Source organism: Leptonotus elevatus, unplaced genomic scaffold, assembly GCF_054856555.1.
Source record: "Leptonotus elevatus isolate MCC_2025b unplaced genomic scaffold, RoL_Lele_1.0 HiC_scaffold_23, whole genome shotgun sequence".
In the NCBI taxonomy this organism is placed as follows: Eukaryota; Metazoa; Chordata; class Actinopteri; order Syngnathiformes; family Syngnathidae; genus Leptonotus; species Leptonotus elevatus.
In genome coordinates, this window is record NW_028233620.1 from 37,974 (window position 1) to 60,565 (window position 22,592).

Below are 22,592 nucleotides of genomic sequence, written 5' to 3' on the forward strand. Positions count from 1 at the left end.
TGACAGTCATCAATTTAAACAAGCTTGGCAATAACAAACATAATTGAACTCACATTGTACTGCAATGTGAGAAATAATTCTATCCTGCAACACAATGAAATATATATTTTTTTAATGAGAATTTCTTAGTCCGCCATTAAAAGTAAAAAAAAAAAAAAGAAGTCATGCGGGTATCTTGCAAAACTCAACACTAAAATGACAAGTAGCGCTTCACAGTTTAGAAAGCATCTTTGTTCCCAAGAATTAAGTTTGAGGTCACAGTAAAACATTTTGTAGAAAAAAAAATGCCCCAAGGTACCTTAGTAATGACCACTTAACTCGTCATGGTTTTACTTATTTGTGCGACTTCTCCCCAAGGAAGTGATCAACAACTAGTTTTCTGTTTTCTGGGAGTCTCGTGTTCATGGTGTAGACAATGCGATGTCTTTCCTTTCTATAATTTTGAAATGTCAGGAGTTATTTTATTTAATATCCTCTCTAGTTCTTAATAGGCATCTCTTCCACTTTTCCTATACTTCATCCATAATATTCATTTTGAATGAATGCCCTATTCAAGCCAGTCAAGGACTTTGTGAAATGCTTTCTTTAGAACTATGTAGTAACTCCGCCTCATCATTGCTCCTTTTTCATCCGCAACCTTCTATCTTTTCTTTATTGGTGATTTCAGTGAGCTGTTGTGTGCAAAGCTCTACGATACAATGTGGTGGTTTCTAATATTGAGCAGTATTTTGTTTCTCTTAGTTATCACCATATTCCTGACCACTGGGCAACGCTACAAGGTTTTTAGTGAGACGTGCATTAGGCCCCCAGGACCCTTGGTGTACGATGACAAAAAGAGGGATGACAGACTCAAGAGAGGTAAAAGCCATAATTTCTAACATTTGCATATGTAAATAATCAATCTTACTCTTTGTCTACATTCGTTATCCAATTAATCCATAAATATAAAATTCATAGCGATAACATTGCAAAATGATTATTATCATTCATACAGAATTGTAATTGTTCCTTTTACTTCTACTGCATTAAACCTTGCAGTTGATTTTATATCTGATAGCAGCCTTGAGATGTCACATACATTTGAAATTAATTATAACATTTATATGTTTAAGTTGAAATGTATAAATAAAACTTGACTGGACTGATTGTTTTATGACAATAATCATTAATGTGAAAGTTGTTAAAAAACTGCTTCCTGCTTGATCCTTTCTATACTGTTTTAGGTCGAAAGACAAAACTTACAATAATTGGAAAAAGATTAAACTGACCCAGAAAACCAAAACATCGAAGATCACTGAGCACATCGTCTGTCCTTCTAGACAAGGGGTCTCCAACCTTGTAGCTTCAGTAAGCTACTTATACAGTGAATGTGCCAGAGAGTTCTCATGTTTAGTAGCATTTATTAACATTTTAATTTCCACCTCAAGTGATTATGCTAGTTCTGCAAATAACAAGCATGCAAAGATGGTAATACAGGACTTTAATTATGAAAATAAAAACCTAGCCAAAATAATAATAATAATAATGTAGAAGATTGGTGTATATTTTCGTAATTTTCTGACCTTTTGTTTTATTTGACCTTGAAATTGACTTGTGGATCACATTACTTCAACAATTTTTTTCATGAAATGTAATCTCTCACATTCTGTAACACTTATAAAAGTTTCAGAGAGGTAAAATGTCTTATTTAGCAGCAATAAGGAGTTAAATTATCCATACCCTCAGACACGCCCGGACTGGCCCGGCGGGACCAGCGGGAAATTTCCCAGTTAGCCGCCAGGGGGCGCTATTTATTTCAGGCCACTAGTTCGTTTCAAAAGCAGCAATTAAAGTGCTTTTGAGTGCCTAGTCAGACCCAAAGTGACTAACTTGGAGTGACTTGCATTTTCCTGCTTGTTTGGCCAGAATTATGGGCAATTAAGGAATTAACTATTTTGTGCAGAATGGATCATACGCATTGCCGAAGCAAGCGTCAGTCTCTCTCTCGCATGCTCTCTCCCTCACTCTGTCTCCCCTCCCCCACCCTTGCAAGCAAACGCTGACCGACACACAGCCAATAAATACACTCTGTCTGATAGTGGTTTGCGTGTGTGATACTCCAAATTTAGGTATCGATCCGATACCAAGTAAATACAGGTCCAGTATCGCCAACACTGCTTTCGATATCGATACTTTTCGAAAATGATGGTATATATTTATTTTCTAAAATTAAGGTATCATCAAATTGTTTAATCATGATCAATTTTCAACTTTTAAGTGTTTTTGTGTTGTATTTACAAAATTAGGTCAAAGTTAGTTGATATATAGAAATACCTTTAACAATATTTTTTCCCAGAAACATTACAACCATAACCATAATTTGCATAAAGTGATCACATGAAAACAAATTTATACAAATTATTTTTCAGAAACTACAAATACAAACAATAACCAAAAAAATATGTCTTCATTGCACTTCAATAAAACCATAAACCAAACCAACCAAAACAACTTATTTTGTGTGTGGGGGGTTTCAACCAAGATGTTAAAGATTATCATGCAGAAAACATAAAACAACATACAAAATATTTTTTGTCCGAAGCATTTCAGAGAGTGGGAGGGAGGGCGCGGGTGGGGGTGCGGGTGTTGGAACGCGGCCATCAGTGGCCAGAAACAACGCTGATGTGTGAAACCCGAGAAGTCGGAAGTCTGTGGCATCTACCCCATTCAGGTGTGGTTGAGAGGGTGTCCATCGTAAGTCAGAATCAGGTGGATCAATGTGGTTTTTGTCCCAGCCATGGACCAGTCTTCACCCTCATCAAGGTGCTTGAGGGTGCATGGGAGTTTTCCCAAACAGTGTTTTGTGAACTAGGAGAAGGCGTTCAATTATGTTCTTGGGAAGTTCGTGGGGGGTGCATTACGACATACCAAACACCTTGGTACGGGCTGTTCAGTCTGCCCTGTCAGTGATTCTGTTTATAACCTTTATGGACAGAATTTCTAACAGCAGCCGAGGCCTTGAGGGAAACCAAATTGATGGCCATTGATAGTCATTGAAAGTTGAATATTAAAAAAATAAAATAAAATAAAAAATAGAGTATTTAATGACTATTCAATGAATATCTGAGGGCATGGATACCTAACTCCTTATTGCTGCTGAATAAGACATTTTACCTCTCTGAAACTTTTATAAGTTTTAGAGAATGTGAGAGATTACATTTCATGAATTTTTTTTTTAAGTAATGTGATCCACAAAGTCAATTTCAAGGTCAACTAAAACAAAAGGTCAAAAGATTACAAAAATATACACTAAACTTCTAAATTGTTGAAAAGCATTCCCACATATCTTGTTTCTAACCTTTATTGTGGGAATGCTTAAAAAATAAATAATGAAAAATAACATGCAAAAATTAACTACACAGACAGAAGTAATATTTTATTGAAGGGTTATATAATACAGTTTAAAGACGCTATATGAAAATTCATTGAAACATAGGAACCTCTTTTACAAAAGGATACGAAAAATTCACACAAGCAAGCCCCATATACGACTGTCCATCAATTGCAGCTACTTTGTGTCATAGAAGGAGGATGCCTGAAATGGAAACCAGTAATGTCACTGTCCATGCCATTGTACAGAGCACCAACTTTGGATCAGAGAGTGCCAAAAAGGGCTGCGTATCAAGAACACGTTCTGTACTTGTGTAGCCTGACTTGAAGAATTGGTTGGAGGTGCCCTGGACCAATTGTTTTGTCCAGCCGTGATTTACCTGTGTGCCTTAGCTAATCTATGCCCGTCTCTTGAATATGGCTTTTTTTTTTGGAGGTCAGGAAAATTGCCAGGATGTTTGTGAAGCATTTGGGCAGCTTCTCTAGCCACTTCAGATTGCTAACCCCTGTTTGCAGCAGACCTTGCAGCAGAGTCGTGAAGCCAAAGGCCTGCGGTGCAGACGAGACCGTGTCACACCAGCGGACGCTACATGGTTAAAGAAAAAGAGAAAACTAATTTTAATCTGTCTTTAACTCTTTGACCGCCATAAACGTTATAAAACGTTTTGCATAAACCTACGGAAGGGCGCCGAGGACGTTAAAAGACGTTCGCTATGTTTTTTGTTTTTTTTTGGAAACGGGTGGAGGAAAGCCTTGGGCAGCTGTGCTGAAAGTATCAAGCAGATCTGGTTAGTATAATGACTCGTTTTGGCCCCTAGATGGCAGCGATGACTCTCTTTGCACAAGGTTGGATGGGCCGCCCACCATGGGCGTCAGTAGAAGACGTGAGGCGGAGCTAGAGTGTTGAGGAGACAATGGCTGATGAAGCCACAATGGCAACCGGTTGCAAGCAGCTCACGCTTGAGCATTTTTTTCAAAGACGGAAAGCATCGATCAATACTAAAAAGCGCATTGATGTCGACGATGATGATGACTCCGAGCTTGACGCCAAAGTTGGAAGCCTTGACGCGACCGTTATGATCACGTAGTAAGCCTCACCGGCTAAGCGCGGCTAGCGCTGCTAAGGCCGGAAAACGCGCACAATAACCGACCGGGTACTTCTACACAATCGGACATTCGATCGGGCGATGGAGAGTTGGCATCGACCAATGCACATTGATGATGATGGTGAATCCCGAGGTTGACGCCACAGTTGGACGCGGCCTTTATTCTCACGTCATAAAGCATCACCGGCTAGTGCTGCTAACGCCGGAGCTGCACATGCGGACATTTTGTCGGACAATGAAGAGTACCCCGAGTCCAATGCATATTCATCGGAGGAGCGGGTACAGTCTGATCACGGAGAAGACACTGGTTCTGGACTACGATGCCACCATGAATGGAGTGGATAAGAACATCTCTTACAACCCGGTATAGCAACTGAAGGACATGAGGAAGCCAGACGTAACACCACCGTAACGTAACCGTAGCATGATCCTGATATTAGACTTGATGGCAACACACACTGCAGTATATACTTGCTATTCCCCGGAAAAAACGGCCTGCAAGAAAGTGGAGCACGCGAAGAGGCAATCTGTTGTGCAAATGTTGTTGCGTCTCTTTGCACGCAGGAGAGTGTTACAAAAAGAAAAACTGTCGTTGAAACATCCACATATTTGTAAATAGCACCACAGTTGCACACATTTGTAAATAGTTTGCCAAATTGTTGTCAAATTGTTACACTGTTGAATGTAAATAAACGTATTTTGCTATCAAAAAACACTTTTTCATTCTTGGTGGTAGTGTTTTATAGAAGTAAAGCACTATTTAGGTGTTTGTGGCATCATTCATGGACAAAAAGAAGTGTAAAATTCACTAGAATGCATGAAATAACATCGTTTCACTAAAAGCTTGATTTCTCCGTATTTGAGTCCAAAACAAGTGAAATCGGGTGAAACTAACCATTTTCTATTGTTGATTACTAAAGAACGGAATAAGGTAGAAACAAAGTTTTTTTCTGATGAAAGATGAAAGTCCAATCTTTCATTTGGTAGTATCTGTGTTTCCATAGTCCAAACAGAACATTTTCTGTGGACCTTGAAAGATCAGTCAAAATGCTTAAATCGGCTGTTACTGCGGCATCCCTTTTCTGAAAATGTCTGGCAGTCAAAGAGTTAAAAGGTGCGCGACATCAGCATTGCATCACGTGTAGTACAACATAAAAGCACACGCACTCGAAGCTGGAGACAGCCGTGGGCACACGGCAGCTCATTCAGGACGTCATGCTCATGCTTACAAATAAACAAGGAATGGAGCTGTAAGAAGTTTGGGGACAGACAGCAGCACGCCACAGAGCGATGACGTTGCCCCCTCTGCGCACCAGTTGACAACCAATCACAGCCCCAGATCCTGTAGCATCTTCTGGTGTTGAGAGCAGGCCCCATCCCTTGGTGTTATGGTCAGGTGCAGGTAGACGAACAGGGTTGAATGCCTTGTCAGAGATGGATGAAGGTGGAAAAAAATGAGAAATAGAGCAACATTTGTTTTAGAGGGCAACTTGCAATGATAATTAAATAATGTTGTTACCTGTTTTGCCATCGCCCGTTGTGAGTGTTTGGGGTGAGGTGGAAACTGCGCGCTTGCCGGTCCTTATCAAAGAGAACGAACGCTTTAGGCTGTTGTCGCTTTGGCCAAGAGCGCAAATCCTTGAGGCAGGGGCGCAGAAGTCCTCTTCCTCCGCATATTGAAATGCGTGCTGTAGCAATATGTAAGACATGGTAATTTCACAGTCATTCAAAGCAACCCATGTTTTGCACACAGTAGCTCACTTGCCGCTAAAATAATGGCTGCGACTCAGTAGACCAAGCGACCGTGGCACAAGGAACTGAAAATTAAACTTTGAAGTGATGTTACAATCTAAAGGTCACTTCGTACAATTAATGTGTGATCTCTCCATGTCCTCCTCCATTACTAAGGAAAATACAATTTTTGACTAGGCTAAAAGTCACATACCTCATTAAAGTTGCAAAAACCAACGGAAAAATAATACAAGGCTCCAGAATGCCCCTAAATTTGTCTGGTGGCATTTTGATCCTACAATTTGAGACGGTGCAAGTACATTTTTCATTTTCATACGTCAGACTGGAAACGCCCCCTCCGGGACGCTGGACGGCAAAAGAGCCACTTGCCTGTATTGTAACCATTGAATTTCGTACAGCGTAAAGTCCTTTATCGAATCGATTATCTTATACAATTGCCATATCTTGCTGTGCGGTTGGTTGTACAGACAGACAAAGGAGTAAACCAAATGTTGCTTTTTATCGCATACCTACAAATGAAGACAAAATACGTCGATGGATAGCAGAGATAGGACTGGCAGCCCACAAAGTATTCATGGATTTGCAGCGATCATTTTTTGCGAGGTTAGTAGATAAATGTTGCAATAAGTAGATAAATGTTCATGCATTTTACTATTAATCGTATACTCTAACAAAGATTACAACATAGGTGTCGAATTGCGTGTTACAAATCACATTAATGAGCCAGATAGTTAGCGTCCACTCCAACTGCACGAACACACAGCTTAGTTTTAAAATGCACCTTCTTCAAAACTAAGTGCAATAATGGGGGATTTCGTCTTTGTGCTTGGAGTTTTTCACTCTGGAGCCGGAGTCATATTCATGAAATTACTGCATAGCTTGCCATTTGTTCCATGCTAGTAAACATAGTAACATAACATCATCACAGCGTTTCAATATAGAACAGCCTATTTAAAAGTAAGTCAGTTAGCATGATAAACAAGTTTTACCTTTGCATTACGAGGTATATTGTTCCCCGGTGTGAGCGCAGCATCTCGTCCCAGAGACTCAGCCAGCGACAAGCTTTTGAATCAGCCCCGGTGTAAGGAGAAGAGACAGCATTGACTACATCATGATATATGTCGTGCGCTGTGAATTCCGGCAAAGTCGACGATTTGATTAACTTGGTAAAAACAGCAGACAACAGAAGGTAAGGGGCTGTTTTCAAACTAGCGATCTCCAACTTAAGTAAATATCTATGTGTCCCGACTAAATGTGCAACTTCGACTGACAGGCGACCTTCGGTTGGAGTAATAGATTCCATGGCTCTATGGGCAATAATAACTTTTAATTTGTAAAATAACAGTCACTAAGTCACTCCAGGTTACGTTCATTTCCATTCAACGATCATTTCTTTCCGCCGTCCGTCATAAGGCAGTCACGTGATCACGTGATGTTGGTGCAAATGGTAAATAAGTAAATAATGTGTACACTTACTCTACAATACAGCCCTTGTCTCCATCCATCCATCCATTTTCTTAATCGCTTATCCTCACAAGGGTCGCGGGGGGCGCTGGAGCCTATCATAGCTGGCTTCGGGCAGTAGGCAGGGTACACCCTGAACTGGTTGCCAGCCAATCGCAGGGCACACAGAGACAAACAACCATCCACACTCGCGCCCCTGTGTCTTATCATTCAAATGTTATGATGAGATAGCTCTTTAAGTCTTTTCTTACATTCATTCACACACGTTTAGTCAAACCACCTCTCTCATCCCTACCCAAACACGAGGCAAAGATGCAAAGCATACCAGTTAGAAATTAAAGTTAATCCAGTTGCATCATAACAGACAAATGATATGAGCATTTAAGAACATAAATACAACGCAAATACACGAGATTTTCATTCAACCCACCTCATAGAATTGCCGATATGCATCAGTTTATGTTTAAAATGGCTCATGGACGATGTAATGTAACTACATAAACACTAAAAAAAGATGACAAATCTTACCATCAAATCGCTTAATGAGATGTTAAAATAGAAAAATCCAAATATTGCTGCACAGCTTGCAAGAAGTGGCGTCGTAATGTAAACGAATGCAGATAGCTCGTTTCAAATAGACCGCATTCAAGTCCTTTTAACTTTGACCCTGACCAAAATGTGCCTGCAGCGCCATCGCCAGTTAGTGGCCAAACATATATCGCATCGGTATTGCACTAAGCACTACCATTGAAAGCGAATGGGGAGAAGTTAAGGCCAGTTAAGCTCAACTATCCGCGGCGCGGCCACGTGGCTACAGAGAACTTGCTGTCATCATTGAAGTGATGTGAAATGCCATTGAGGAATGTCTTGCCTAATGCCAGAGTGAATGTGTCATTGAACATTAAATCCATCCATCATCTACCGCTTATCCGGGGTCGGGTCGCAGGGGCAGCAGCTTTAGCAGGGAAGCCCAGACTACCCTCTCCCCAGCCACTTCAGCTAGCTCCTCCGACGGGATCCCAAGGCGTTCCCAGGCCAGTCGAAAGACGCAGTCTCTCCAGCGCGTCCTGGGTCGTCCCCGGGGCTTCCCGCTGGTGTCACATGCCCAGAACACCTCTCCAGGGAGGCGTCCAGGAGGCATCCGAACCAGATGCCCAAGCCGCCTCAACTGGTTCCTCTCAACGCGGAGGAGTAGCGGCTCAACACTGAGTCCCTCCCCGATGACCGAGCTTCTCACTCTATCTCAAAGGAGAGCCCGGATACCCTGCGGAGGAAACTCATTTTGGCCGCTTGTATCCGGGATCTTGTCCTTTCGGTCACGACCCACAGTTCGTGACCATAGGTGAGGGCAGGAACGTAGATCGACCGGTAAATCGAGAGCTTTGCCTTTCGGCTCAGCTCCTTCTTTAACACAACGGACCGATACAGAGTCCGCATCACTGCAGACGCTGCACCGATCTGCCTGTCGATCTCCCGCTCCAACCTACCCTCATTCATGAACAAGACCCCAAGACCTCCACTTGGGGCAGGATTTCATCCTCGGAGAGGGCACTCCACTCTTTTCCGACTGAGGACCATGGTCTCGGATTTGGAGGTGCTGATTTTCATCCCAACTGCTTTACACTCGACCGTGAACCGCTCCAGTGAGAGTTGGAGATCACGGCTTGAAGAAGGCAACAGCACCACATCATCTGCAAAAAGCAGAGATGCAATGTTGAGGCCACCAAACCAGCGCCTCGGCTGCGCCTAGAATTTCTGTCTATAAAAGTTATGAACAGAATTGGTGACAAAGGTCAACCTTGGCGAAGTCCAACCCTCACTGGAAACAAATTCAACTTACTGCTGACAATGCGGACCAAACTCTGACATCGGTCGTACAGGGACCGAACAGCCCGTACCAGGGGGCTCGGTACCCCGTACTCCCGAAGCACCCCCCACAGGACTCCCTGACGGACACGGTCAAACGCCTTCTCCAAGTCCACAAAGCACATGTGGACTGGTTGGGCGAACTCCCATGCACCCTCGACCACACTGCCCCTCCTGAATCCGAGATTTGACGGACCTTCCTCTCCAGCACCCCTGAATAGACCTTACCAGGGAGGCTGAGGAGTGTGATCCCTCTATAAATGGAACACATCCTCCGGTCCACCACCCTGGTCTGCCAATCCAGAGGCACTGTCCCCGATGTCCACGCGATGTTGTAGAGGCGTGTCAAACACGAAAGCCCCACAACATCCAGAGCCCTTAGGAACTCCGGGCGGATCTCATCCACCCCCGGGGCCCTGCCACCGAGGAGCTTTCCAACCACCTCAGTGACTTTGACCCCAGAGATAGGGGAGCCCACCTCAGAGTCCCCAGACCTTGCTTCCTCAAAGCAAGACGTGTCAGTGGAATTGAGGAGGTGTTTGAAGTATTCTCCCTACCGATTCACGACGTCCCGAGTCGAGGTCAGCAGCACTCCATCTCCACTATACACAAGTGTTAATAGCGCACTGCTTTCCTCTCCTGAGACGCTGGATGGTGGACCAGAATTTCTTTGAAGCCGTCTGTCCAGAAGTCGTTTTCCATGGCCTCACCGAACTCTTCCCATGTCTGAGTTTTTGGGGGAGGAAGGCGGTCAGGGGAGGGGGACGGGACGAGGGAAGGAGACAACAAGAAGGGCAAGGGGCGGCAGCAAGTCAGCAGAGAGAGGGGGGAGGAGGAGGAAGGGGGACGAGGGAGAAGGGACAGGGAGGTGGAGGCGGAGGACGGGCGGGGAGAGGCGAGGAGGGAGAGATAGCAAGGGGGAGGAAGGGGGAGGGGAGAGGGAACCACGGGGCACCCCGCAGGCCCACAGGCCCCGAACCGCGTCGCCGGGCCCGGAGTGACGGACCGCGCTGGGGCGACGCCGCCCCGGACACCAGGGAGAGCACCGCAACGCAGCACCCACAAGAGACCCAGGGAACGGCCAAGACGCAGCTACCACCCAGAAGCCAACAGAGGGGCAGAGCCGCCCACGCTCAGCCAGGGGGGACAGCACCTATAGAGTTAACCCACTGGCATGCAGTGACTCTGAATATTAACCCTTGGTGCCCATTGGAAGTAAATCTTGAGGAGTTGGTGACTGTAAGGTGTCATTTGATGTAGTCTGTTCGATCCTGCTGGCAGCAACTGGGTTCCTGACTATAAAAACACAACCATTAATTACAAATTGCCAAATACAGAAACAGCAATGTAAGTTATCGCGATGTGGTGGCTCTCTTTAACAGGCAGAATTAAGTAACTAGATTTAGATTAAAAGATTCTATATACGTAGACCATGTTTCTATAAATTTTGATATTTGTTTTTTATTCGAGGCAGATATTTTTTCCATTAAAATGTGATTTATGAGGAGTTTAGACCATTGGTCGATATTCAGAGTTTGTTTATTTTTCCAGTTAACAAGAATTGTTTTTTTTCGCGATAGTAAGGGCTACAAGTGTAGATTTAAATTGTTTACGTGGTAAGTCAGTTGCTGTTAGGTCACCTAGCAAACACAAGTTTGGAGATAAAGGTATCCAACAGTCCAAGATAGCAGAAAGTTTTTCTAAGACTTTAGTCCAGAAATACATAGCCGGAGGGCATAACCATAAAGCATGAAAATAAGTAGTGTTATGTAAACACTGGAGACAAATGTTGGAGTCTGAGAGTCCCATTTTCTTCATCATATATTAAGTAATGTATGTTCTATGAATCATTTTATATATTTGTATGTTTTGTCATTTTAAATCCAAAACTCAGATTCTGGAGCTATAGACACGTCTGTTTCCCATTTCGAGATGGGTAAAGACATTTTATCAGTATACGAAAGTAACTTATATATTTTTGAGAGGTTTTTTGTTGTCGGAAAAAGCTTGGTAATATCTTTAGCTCAAACAGGCAGTTGGAGCATACACCGAAGTGTTGGAATTAGTTTCTTTATCATACTTTTAACTTGCAGATAATGTAACAAATTTTCGTTTTTTATTTTGTATTTTTTGAGCAAGGATGTATATGATATAAACATATTATCTGAGAAAAGATGGTGGAGATGTGTAATTCCTTTCTGCTCCCACACACCTAAATAAAACGATTGGTTGTTAAGTTGAAAGCCCGCAGGGCTCCACGAAGGCTTTTGTAATTTCTAGTGCCTTCCACCAGGCAGTCAGGGTGCCGTAAATCAGTGGGTTTTTAAAACAATTGTGTCTCTTAATCGATGTTGTAGTAAAGAGTAAATCTAAAAGTCTGAGGTTATTACAATCCTTCTGTTCTAGTTCCAGCCAACAGTTAGTATCTCTGTTCGGTTGTGCCCATAGAATGATATATTGTAGCTGGTTAGCTATATAGTAGTGCATAAAATTTGGTGCCTCTCGACCTCCTTTGGATTTACTTTTCTGAAGAGTAGATAGACTAATCTTTGCTTTTTTTTTATTCCAGTAAAATTTTGTAACGGCCGAGTCCAACAACTGGAACCAGTTAGACGGAGGTTTAAATGGAATCATTGAGAAAAAATAATTTATTTTGGGTAAAACTTTCATTTTAATGGTGGCTATTTTTCCTATAAGAGAAATGGGAAGATTATTCCAGCGCTCCAAGTCACTATAAATGCTATCCAGAAGTGGAGTTTAAATTAATTAAATCAGTTAATTTAGGGGAGATTTTTATGCCTAAGTATTTTAAATTACCTATAGGAAATGAGTAGTGTGGGTCCTGGCTGGGTTCCATGAATTTTCTGTAATAGGTAGTAGTGTTGATTTTGTCCAGTTAATAGAATAATCTGATGAATGTGAGAATTTAGTTATTAAGTTAAATACTTCCCCTAACGAAATAGCAGGCTTTTCTACATAAAGTAAAATATCATCGGCATATAGATTAATTTTGTGTTCTGTTACCCCAGAGTGAATTCCTTGAATCCTTCTTTCCTGGCGTATAGCTAATGCAAGCGGCTCAATAAATATTGCAAATAATAAAGGGTACAGTGGGCATCCCTGTCTTGTGCCTCTCTGTAGAGTACAACTCTGAGATATAATCCCATTAGTAATAACTGTAGCTTTAGGAGAATCATATAATACTGACACTCAGTGAATAAATGACTTTCCAAAGCCAAATTTATTTAACACAGCAAAGAGGAAGGACCAGTTTACTTTGTTGAAAGCTTTTTCTGCATCCAACGATATAATAACAGCCTTTTTAACTTGCCGCTGTGACATGCTAATAAGGTTAAAGCGCCTCCTAACATGATTAGTAGAGTGATGACCTTTAATAAAGCCTGTTTGGTCGCTATGAATGATTGTCGAGATTACTGTTTCTAGTCTAGATGCGAAAGCCTTAGCGATAATTTTAATATCAGTGTTAATTAGTGAAATCGGACGGTAACTTGATGGAAGGGTGGGGTCTTTTTCTGGCTTTAATAAAAGTTTAATTGCAACCAATTGTAACCATTAGTTTTAATTTATGTTACTACTCTTAAGAATAGTAGAGCAAGCATTAACCAAAAGTGCTTAAAAAATATAGCCGGATAACCAGGTGCTCTGCCATTAGGCATACTATCTAGAGCACTGTACAGCTCGTTTATAGTAAGTGGCGCATCTAACATATCTTTGGATTCAGTAGTTAACTGAGGTATATTTAAGCTACTGAGGAATGCCTCAATATGCTCAGGGTTAGGCTTGTTAGTTTCTGAGTATAGGTTGCGATAATAGTTATAAAAAAATTTGATTAATTTCTTCTGGTGATTGTGTGCATTCACCAGTTGTTCCTTTAATAGCCGATATAAGAGATTTTTCCCGATTGCGTTGAAGTTGGTTTGCAAGAAATTTACCTGATTTGTTATTATATTCAAAGTTGTTGTATCTCAATTGTTGTATTATAAACTCTGTCTTTCTAGATAGCATATCGTCTAACTGTATTTTTGTATTTTGTAAGTCAGTCAATATTTGGTTATTTGGGTTTATTGCGTACTCATCCGTCAGTTGTTTAATTTTATCTTCCAAGTCTTTTTCTAATTTTTGATCCTGTTTATTTTCATAAGATGAATATGATATAATTTTACCTCTAATTACCGCTTTCCCAGCTTCCCAGAGAAGAGATGGAGATAAGTCTGGAGAGTCATTCATTTTCAAAAAGTCTGCCCACTCTCTTATAATTTTTGTCAAACTTTGCGTCATTTAGCAGTGAGATGTTAAAACGCCATGTCGGGGTTAGTTTAAAGGTATAATCAACTTGTAGGGTAAGGGAGACCGGTGCATTGGTCGGTAATAATAATAGGATGTATTTTTGTAACAATTTGATCAGCAATAGAATCCAGTTATATATACATATCAGTGAGCTAGACCCTTATGTACAAAATGATAGTCGGTAACTGCTAAAATTAGTTCCGCCATTTTGCATTCATTGGCTCATCAATGAAACCTTCGCTGATTGGTTGTAGACTCAGCGACAGTGACAAAATTTAGTTTTATTTTTTCCTTTTTTATTAATCCAAACACCAGCATCCAAAACTTTCTCCATAGAACATGAGAAATACAAACTGAGCACACAACCGTGCTTTCGAACAGAGAAAGAAAGGAAGAAATAAAGAAAAAAACACAAAAAACAACAAAAAAGAGGTCTAATCAACATAATCAATTCTTCAAATTGTCAAATACCGACAAGGCTTGCTTTGTTTTAACTCGCCTCAAAGTTCTTCCAAAACTTTCGATTTCCTTACAAAAAAAAATCAAAAACAAAGGTCGACATTTAGGAAATCTACATCTATGAATAAACTGTTTTGTCATTATTATCAAAGTATTGAGCATAATTTTCCTTTTTCTGTCTTGTATTGTCATCCCAAACTTAATATTCTTGAAATTCAGGTGAATCATTGTCTTCCGAAATCCAGCGCTGAAATCCTTTCCAAAATATCTTCACTGTAAAAATTTACCAGCATTTCACAATAATTAACAGTATTATTTTACAGTAATTTGTTGTAATTAACTTCCCCTTTAATATCCCAATGAACACATGTATAAACTACAGCATCCTTTGATTTTACAGCATTTAACTGAGATTTTTACAGTAAAATCCTGCAATGTTATATCACAACAAGATCTGTAATATCACAGCAACACAGTAACAAAATGCAAGGTTTTCACATTATTCAACAGTAATATTACAGGTAAGTCACATGACGTGATTAAACTCGGCACTGAACCTGAAGACGCCATTTCCCTTTTCTCTGAGAGGATGACAAAGCTAGCTCTAGGACCCTTAAGCTCCACCGGAAGAGACATGACTTTGGCACTCTACAGGAAGTGGACGCAAGAAATTTGCCACAAAAAAGCGGGAACAAAAAATACTAGAAAAATTCCCGTAGAAATTTTGAATGGGACTGCTGACTCTTGCAAGGTGGAAAGACGCATGTAGTACTTTTAGCAATAGTAGTAGTAGTAGTACTTGTACTTGTAGTAGTAGTAGTAGTAGTAGTAGTAGTACTATTAGTAGTACTTGTAGTTGTAGTAATTTTAGTAGTAGTCCAATGGCTAAGATGGCCTCCGCCCTGTGTGTGCGAGGGGGCGAGAATCCTGGGCGTACCTAATCAATTGGCCAAGATGGCCGCCGCCATGCGCGAGCGGAGTGGCGAGAATCCTGGGCCTACCTAATCAATTGGCCAAGGTAGGTAGTACTAGTACTAATAGTATTTGCAATAGTAGTAGTTGTACATAGGCCAAGCCTTGAGTACACTGAGAAAAAAAGGGGGTGAGTTGAGCTCAACAGTGAGAGAGATGATTGGCTGAGGCAGGTGCTATGCAAAAGTGAGAGACCAGGCAGTATAGCTAAAAAAGCACTATTTATATAGCAGTCCATTCCATTGCATTAAAAAAAATAATAATAATGTTGTGCTTTAAAAAAAAAATATTTAAAAAAATTTGAAATGAGCTGAACAGTTTAAAAATTAAACGATTGGAATCGGTCAAGAAATGTGGAAGTTAACCATAATCAACTAAAAGTATCTTACTGTCGCTTTAAGAAACAAGCACATTCACGCACACACATTTGACTTGAACATGTTGGAGACATCACGCACACACATTCAACTGAAATGTATGAGAAACGCTTACCTCGAACAAAAGCCTCTCACGACTTAACAGTTGAAGATGAGGATTCCAAAAAATGGCTCGTTAGAACGACAAGAGTTTGGGGAACGCGAGCATGTTCTAATTTTTTTTTTTTTAAATGACCAAATTAGAGCAGATTGAAAACTTTGGATTTTTTTAAAAATTAAGAGAAAAAGCCGACCAAATTAACATGGGAAAGATAGGCGAAAAAGTCCGACTTCTCCTCGCTTAAAGTGAAAAAAAAGGTACTAAATGACACCTTAGCCAAATCAAAGTGGGTTTGTCTGAAAGAAGACCCTTGTGATTACAAAATGTGCGAATTTGATGTCTAGTGAGCAAAGATTGTGGCCATGGTGACGAGTTGAAGTGAAACTTTTCGAAATAGATTTTTGTCTCTCTTCACTCTGACATTAAATGCTTCACTCTAACAGACGCAATACACACCAATGTTAAAAAGCTATTTTTGTCCCTTTCGCTCACTCTCTTTGAACCCGCACAGGGGGGAGAGCTTACATTCCTTAATTTTTTTTTGACACTGAGCTAAAGATGAAAAAAATTGCAACAAAATTAGCTAAAAATCATATCGGCCGGTGCAAGCTACGGTACGGGCCGCATTTTTGCGGAAAAATCTGTGGAAGATAATAAAATAAAATTTATCAGAAATAATGAACCCGATTTTCTAGGATAGTAATATGTGCCTGCTTTGCTTCGCAAGCAGTAGCTCTGCTACTGCTTTGCTACACAGCAGTCCCATAATAAGCGAAAAAAAGTCAGAGAAAGAACAGACCAGAAGAGCAGCAGAAGTGGCCTGATGCTGGAGTACTGTCTTCTGGTTGAATGAGTCGAGGTAAGCTGCATATATGTACATCAATGTTATTTGAAGTGCTAATATTTACTTTCAAATGAACGTTTATCACATTCATATGCAGTTCATATTTTGTTAGCAAGTGCCCGAAACTGTTGAACGTTCTCTCACAGCATTTGCTAAGTGATAGCTGTATTTTCAGCTATCCAGTAGCTTGCTTAGCTACCTGCGTGCTGTTTCATTGTGTAGTTTTTTTCTTCTTCTTCACGCACTCACTCAAACATGCACACACATACAAACATGGTCTCCCGGGTGGGGAAATTAATTCACACTGCCTGTACCGAAGGCAAATGATGGTACCTCTCCACCACCCAGAGCCCTGTTTCATTTTGTAGTAGTCATTCAATGGCCTGCGTTTGACATGTGCGTGCCCAGTGTTTGTGTCCAACATCTTGGGTTTTGCTGGAGATGCGTTGGTGCCATTACACAGATGGTTGACAATTTGGAATAACATACACCGACATAGCTGTTTGACAAAGTATCATACTTTATAATATTGTATGTTAACCTTTTTTAAATTGTGTGTTATCTTAATTTGGCATTACGACCAGATCAGGACAGTTACTTGATGAGCTTAAAATAAAGATCACTTTTTGAGATCTATCTGTCAATAAACACATTCCCTTTTTTTTCTTTTACTTTTTTACAAACCAGCAAATATGTACAAATTAAACGTTTTTTCTTTTTTTACAACATGTTCATGATCATAATCTGCATTCAAACTGAAATTTGTATTGTTGGTTGCCTGTAATTTCTCCTTTTTCTTTTCTTTGTAGGTCATCAGAGGGCAAGGCTATCTATCCTGTTCAGTGTCAGGCTAAGCGTGAGGAGAAATAGTTTGAGTAGGTGATGAGATAAAATGCACCACAATGTTCCACAAATGGTTGGATGTGAGCATGTGTCTGAGAATGTGTACAACTTTGTTCAGAAAGTGTGAGTGGGCCCGTGCCCTTTGTGTGCTCGTGATTGGTTAAAACAAAAGTTTGGTATGCATGCACAAGTTGCCGCATCGCCCAATCAACTGGAAATATTGTACAGAATGTCCCGCCTTTCCCGAGCAAATCACAGTGGAGCAGTCCCAGATTGATGTTGTGGAACTCCCTTGAGTGAATCACATGATCAATCTGGCTACTGCCAGGTTGCTGAAATGGACGTGTTACAGGGTTTGGTTTATTTAACCAATTGGGCAATTACGTGAAGATGCATTTAAATGAGATGCTGCATCTCAAAGTTCAGTTGAGTCTTTCAGGTTCTTATCATGCCTGACAGTCTTCAACCAGGGCGCCATTGATTTTTGAGAAAATGTAAGACTTTTAAGTACGCTTTATGGCTGTGAAAATAAGATACATCTAATGTATGAATTGAGTGGCGGGGGCGGGGGTGGGGGGGGTGACTCTAGTCTAACCCAATGTAGCTGAGTAAGAGTAGTGTTTCTTTGTCACACATCTACTCTAGTAAAAGTAAAAAGTATTGTGTAAAAGTATTAAAGTATTTTTTCAAAAAGTTACTCTAGTAAATGTAACTCGTTAATACCCACCTCTGCTAGTGAGTGCTTACAAAGGCTTTACAAGTTTGAACAATACGGATTTACTTCCTCATTATGTGTGGTCAAAATGCCATCGAAGTTAGCAGTTTCACGCAAGTCTTGACAGTGTTATTTAGGTACGTTAGCAACTTATGAAGCACCCCCAAATATGGCCTAAATACGCGTCTGGTGGATGTTGTACGTGTACAGACTATTTCGTCACAGGCTTCGTTCAAGTGGAGGCAACACGTGTATATATATATATATATATATATATATATATATATATATATATATATATATATATATATATATATATATATATATATATATATATATATATATAAACCCAATTCCCAAAAAGTTGGGATACTATACAAATTGTGAATAAAAACTGAATGCAATTATGTGCAAGTGCCAAATTTCAATATTTTGTTCAGAATAGAACATAGATGACAGGTCAAAAGTTTAAACTGAGAAAATGTATAATTTTAAGGGAAAAATATGTTGATTGTAAATTTCATGGTGCCAACAAATCTAAAAAAAAGTTGGGACAGGTAGCAATAAGAGTCTGGCAAAGTCAATTGCACTTATAAAAAAAAAACAGCTGGAAGACCAGTTACCACTAATGAGGTCGATTGGCAACTTGATTGGAGTATAAAAAGAGCTTCTCGGAGTGGCAGTGTCTCTCAGGAACGAAGATGGGTAGAGAATCACCAATTCCTCCAATGTTGCGCAGAAAGATAGTGGAGGAATATCAGAAAGGTGTTTACCAGCGAAAAATTGCAAAAAGGTTGAAGTAATCATCATCTACAGTGCATACCATCATCCAAAGATTTAGAGAATCTGGAACAATCTCTGTGTATAAAGGGTCAAGGGCGAAAAATCATACTGGATGCCCATGATCTTCAGGCCCTTAAATGGCACTACACCGCAAACAGGGATGCTTACTGTAAGGGAAATCACAGAAAGGGCTCAGCAATACTTCCAGAAAACATTGTGGGTGAACACAATCCACCGTGCCAGCCGCCGTTGCCAGATGAAACTCAGTACAGTACAAAGAGGAAGCTATTTCTAAAGCAGACCAAGAAGCCCAGGCGTTTCTCTGGGCCAGGGGTTGTTTAAAATGGAGTGTGGCAAAGTGGAAACCTGTTTTGTGGTCAGACGAATCACGATTCGAAGTTCTTTGGGGAAACTGGGGTGCTATATCATACTGACTAAAGAGGACAAGGAAAACCCAAGCTGTTATCAGCACTCAGTTTATAATCCTGCATCTGTGATCGTATAGGGTTGCATGAGTGCGTGTGGCATGGGCAGGAATGACATTTCTAGACAACACATTTATTTAGTAAACACACATATATCAGTCACAGCCTAACCTATTAATGAAACGGAATAAAAATGTGAATCAAAGATAAAAAAAAACATGCAACCTAACTAACTAAGATAAAAAAAAAGGTAGATGAAAACGGTAGATGGGGGATAAAGATGGAAGCGTTTTGACCTGTCAATCCTTTTATGTTTGAATAAAAGTGTTGCACCAGTAGTATATGGTCAGATTGCAATCCTAGCGCAACTTACGGACTGGTTCAGTCGCACGGAAGAGAAAGACTCTCGAGCGTTGATCCTCAGTTGAAGAAACCTCTGTTGGAGGCAAACTGGGCGGTCGGCACATGAGCAGCTGGAATGCTGCCCGGGAGTCTCTGGCTGCTGGCGAGGTGCACACGCGGCGTGGAGGCCGCGGCAGGTCCTTGGCTGGCGCCCGTCCCGGTTGGTGGTGATGTGCTTGCGCGGTTGAGAGGCCGCAGTCAGTTGGTGTGGGCGCGTAAAAGTTATGAATAAACAATGCCTTTTCCACTTAATTTTCAAACAAATTGGTTATGGGGCCAACATGCCTAAGAAAGCGAGGGGGTTCACTCGCGCATGCTCAAGTAATACACTAATACAAGTACCCGTATAGCAAGACGACATTGAATAAATGTTGACATTCCATCCAATATATGATTGAGAAGTCATAGAATTATGGATGAGCAGGGGTTATGGTTGAAAAATAGTTTTGTTTGTGGGTGACCAAACCCATTTTTTGAGTTTTTTTATTTTGTTTGTATTTTGTCATTCACTCACACAAACACGCACACACACAAACATGATCTCCCGGGTGGGAAGCGAACCCACACTGCCTGGGGTGTCCAAACTCAGTTGAAAACCATTGTGTGTGCGTGAATGTGCTGGTGTTTCTCATTAACTGGGAAGACAGGTCAATGAATGGATTCCACTGCAAAAGTCTCATTTCAAGATCCATATTCAAGGTAAGCCTGTTGCTCTTCAGGGTCTTTAACAGCAAAGTAGAATTAATCGCGTTTGTCATTATTACTTGTATTTAGAACGCTTTGCCGTACACAACCTGTCAAAGTTGCTGGGCCGACATTACTCGTAAGGCCAGCCTACTTAGCTTGGATGTTAGCTGTGTAGCACTTAGTTCAGGCAGCTACATAAGTTGGGTTTCCATCTACCCATTTTTATTAGAATTTTCAAGAAATGCGAAAATAAAACCGAATGGAAAAGCCCAAAATGGCCCAAAATTCGCAAAAACGTTTTTACGCTTAGAGGTGGTGGATTTTGAACCGTATCGAAAAAAGGAAAATATGGAAATAGGTTTGCGAATAAATGCTGACAAGACCGGATACACGTTTTGACGTTTTGTCACACTTACATTTGGAGTCGCAAAGCAATGGCGGACAATAAAGTAAGGTATGTTTGGGGGGACGGCAAAACAGAAATCTTTTTGAAATTAATTAAAGAAGCAAATATTAATTTTATTTAGATGAAAAACAGCAAAGAAACGCTACGGTTTATCAAGAATTACAAAAGCAAACTCATACGACGTCATCGCATGGCGCAGTCGCTTCCTGGTCTTCTTCTTCTTTTAAATTACTGGTGGATCACATCTCTTTGGTGTATACCGCCACCTACAGCGGCGGAGTCCCCTCTCAATATTCGCAACAGGAGCGGGCATGTCCGTTTTGCGCATTTTCAGTAAATTCGCTTAAAACATTCGAAACAATTGGATGGAAACCTCACTATTTTTGAGAGTGTATGTGACTGTCTGAATGAGTGTTCAGCATTTTTTGTCTTTTTTGTATGAGCTGTGTTTTAGTCATTTGACACCCGCCCTTTTGTTGGTGTTTGTTAAAGCTTTTTTCAATGGACAAACTGCTAAAACACACCTTCATGACAGACCTTGTTTTTTGCACTGCTCCAAGTGTTGGAAATGTCTTCAAAACCCTCAAGCAGCATTTTGGCAGTGGATTGTCGCTACACCAATCAAAGCGCTAAACTCGCTGGATGTTACAGAAACGAGTCTAAAGAAATGTATTGAACACCAAGACAGATCTGCTTGAATTGCATTATGTGAATTAACTGTGAATGTTGTTTTGATTGTATAGATAACAGAAGAGGCATATGGGACTGAGGCATCGGAGTTCTGCTGTGCCCAAGTGGCTCCGTTAGGCCTATGCCCCAGACCGCGTTGGTGGCAAGGATCGCACTACAGAAGTTTGTCAGACTGAGGAGGCTTAAGTTTTAAATACATTTGCTGAACTTTAATGATTTCTGTTGTCATTTAAAATAATTTGATATCGAGCCAAGTTTTTATTAGTTAGCCTAGCTTTTTCTACTGTCTGTAAATAAAAAAGACCTCTAAATATAGGCATATTTGAAGCATTAATAGCATCACCCAGATGGCAAAAGATGCTAAATCAATGTTGAGAAGGTTGATTTAACATTGATTCAACATCATTTGTTATTTGGGTTACGGTTGAAAATGAAGGAAAACCATAACATTGATTCAACGTTGTTCCAATATTAATAATTATCGAAATAACGTGTGGATTTTGTAAAGATTTATTAATCGAGGGTGCAAGAGTGATGACAAATCAACATCGGGTGTCAACTTTAATTCAACGATATAAGATCGACAGCGGAATGTTGATTCAACATCTTTTCAACGTCGGCCTGCTATCTGGGTATGCTATCTTTGTAGTATTTAGCCTACAAGTACGTTCAAGAATGAACGTATTTGCGAATATGTTTAAACGTATTTGTGAGTATGTACAAACCTATTTGCGAGTACATTTGAACGTATTTGTGAGTACGTTCGAATGTATTTGCAAATACGGTTGAACGTATTTGTGAGTATGTGCAAACCTATTTGCGAGTACATTTGAACGTATTTGTGAGTACGTTCGAATGTATTTGCAAATACGGTTGAACATACGTCAGTAACAAACCCACAGACCTTCCTTCGGTACTGACGGACTGGTGACAACAAAGTGTAAATGCCCACCTCTTCTAATTAGCAATATTCCCTACAGTCAAATTATTTTCAGTATTTTCTAGGGTTACCCATTATTTTTGT

The 22,592-nt window shown here is 40.7% G+C and overlaps 1 protein-coding gene across 2 annotated transcripts in view; it reads left to right on the forward strand.

Annotated features, from left to right (window-relative positions):
* Window positions 1–607: 607 nt before the first annotated feature.
* Window positions 608–22,592, forward strand: part of LOC147154885 (all-trans-retinol 13,14-reductase-like) — a 55,932-nt gene continuing 33,947 nt past the window's right edge. The window contains exon 1 of one of the 2 annotated variants that reach the window (XM_086066731.1): window positions 608–858. In XM_086066731.1, coding sequence (XP_085922857.1) covers window positions 699–858 — 160 coding nt within the window. In that variant the 5' untranslated portion in view covers window positions 608–698. Of the gene's footprint in view, window positions 859–17,432; window positions 17,493–22,592 lie in introns of those variants that run through there. The other variant, XM_086066732.1, reaches the window with a different exon arrangement.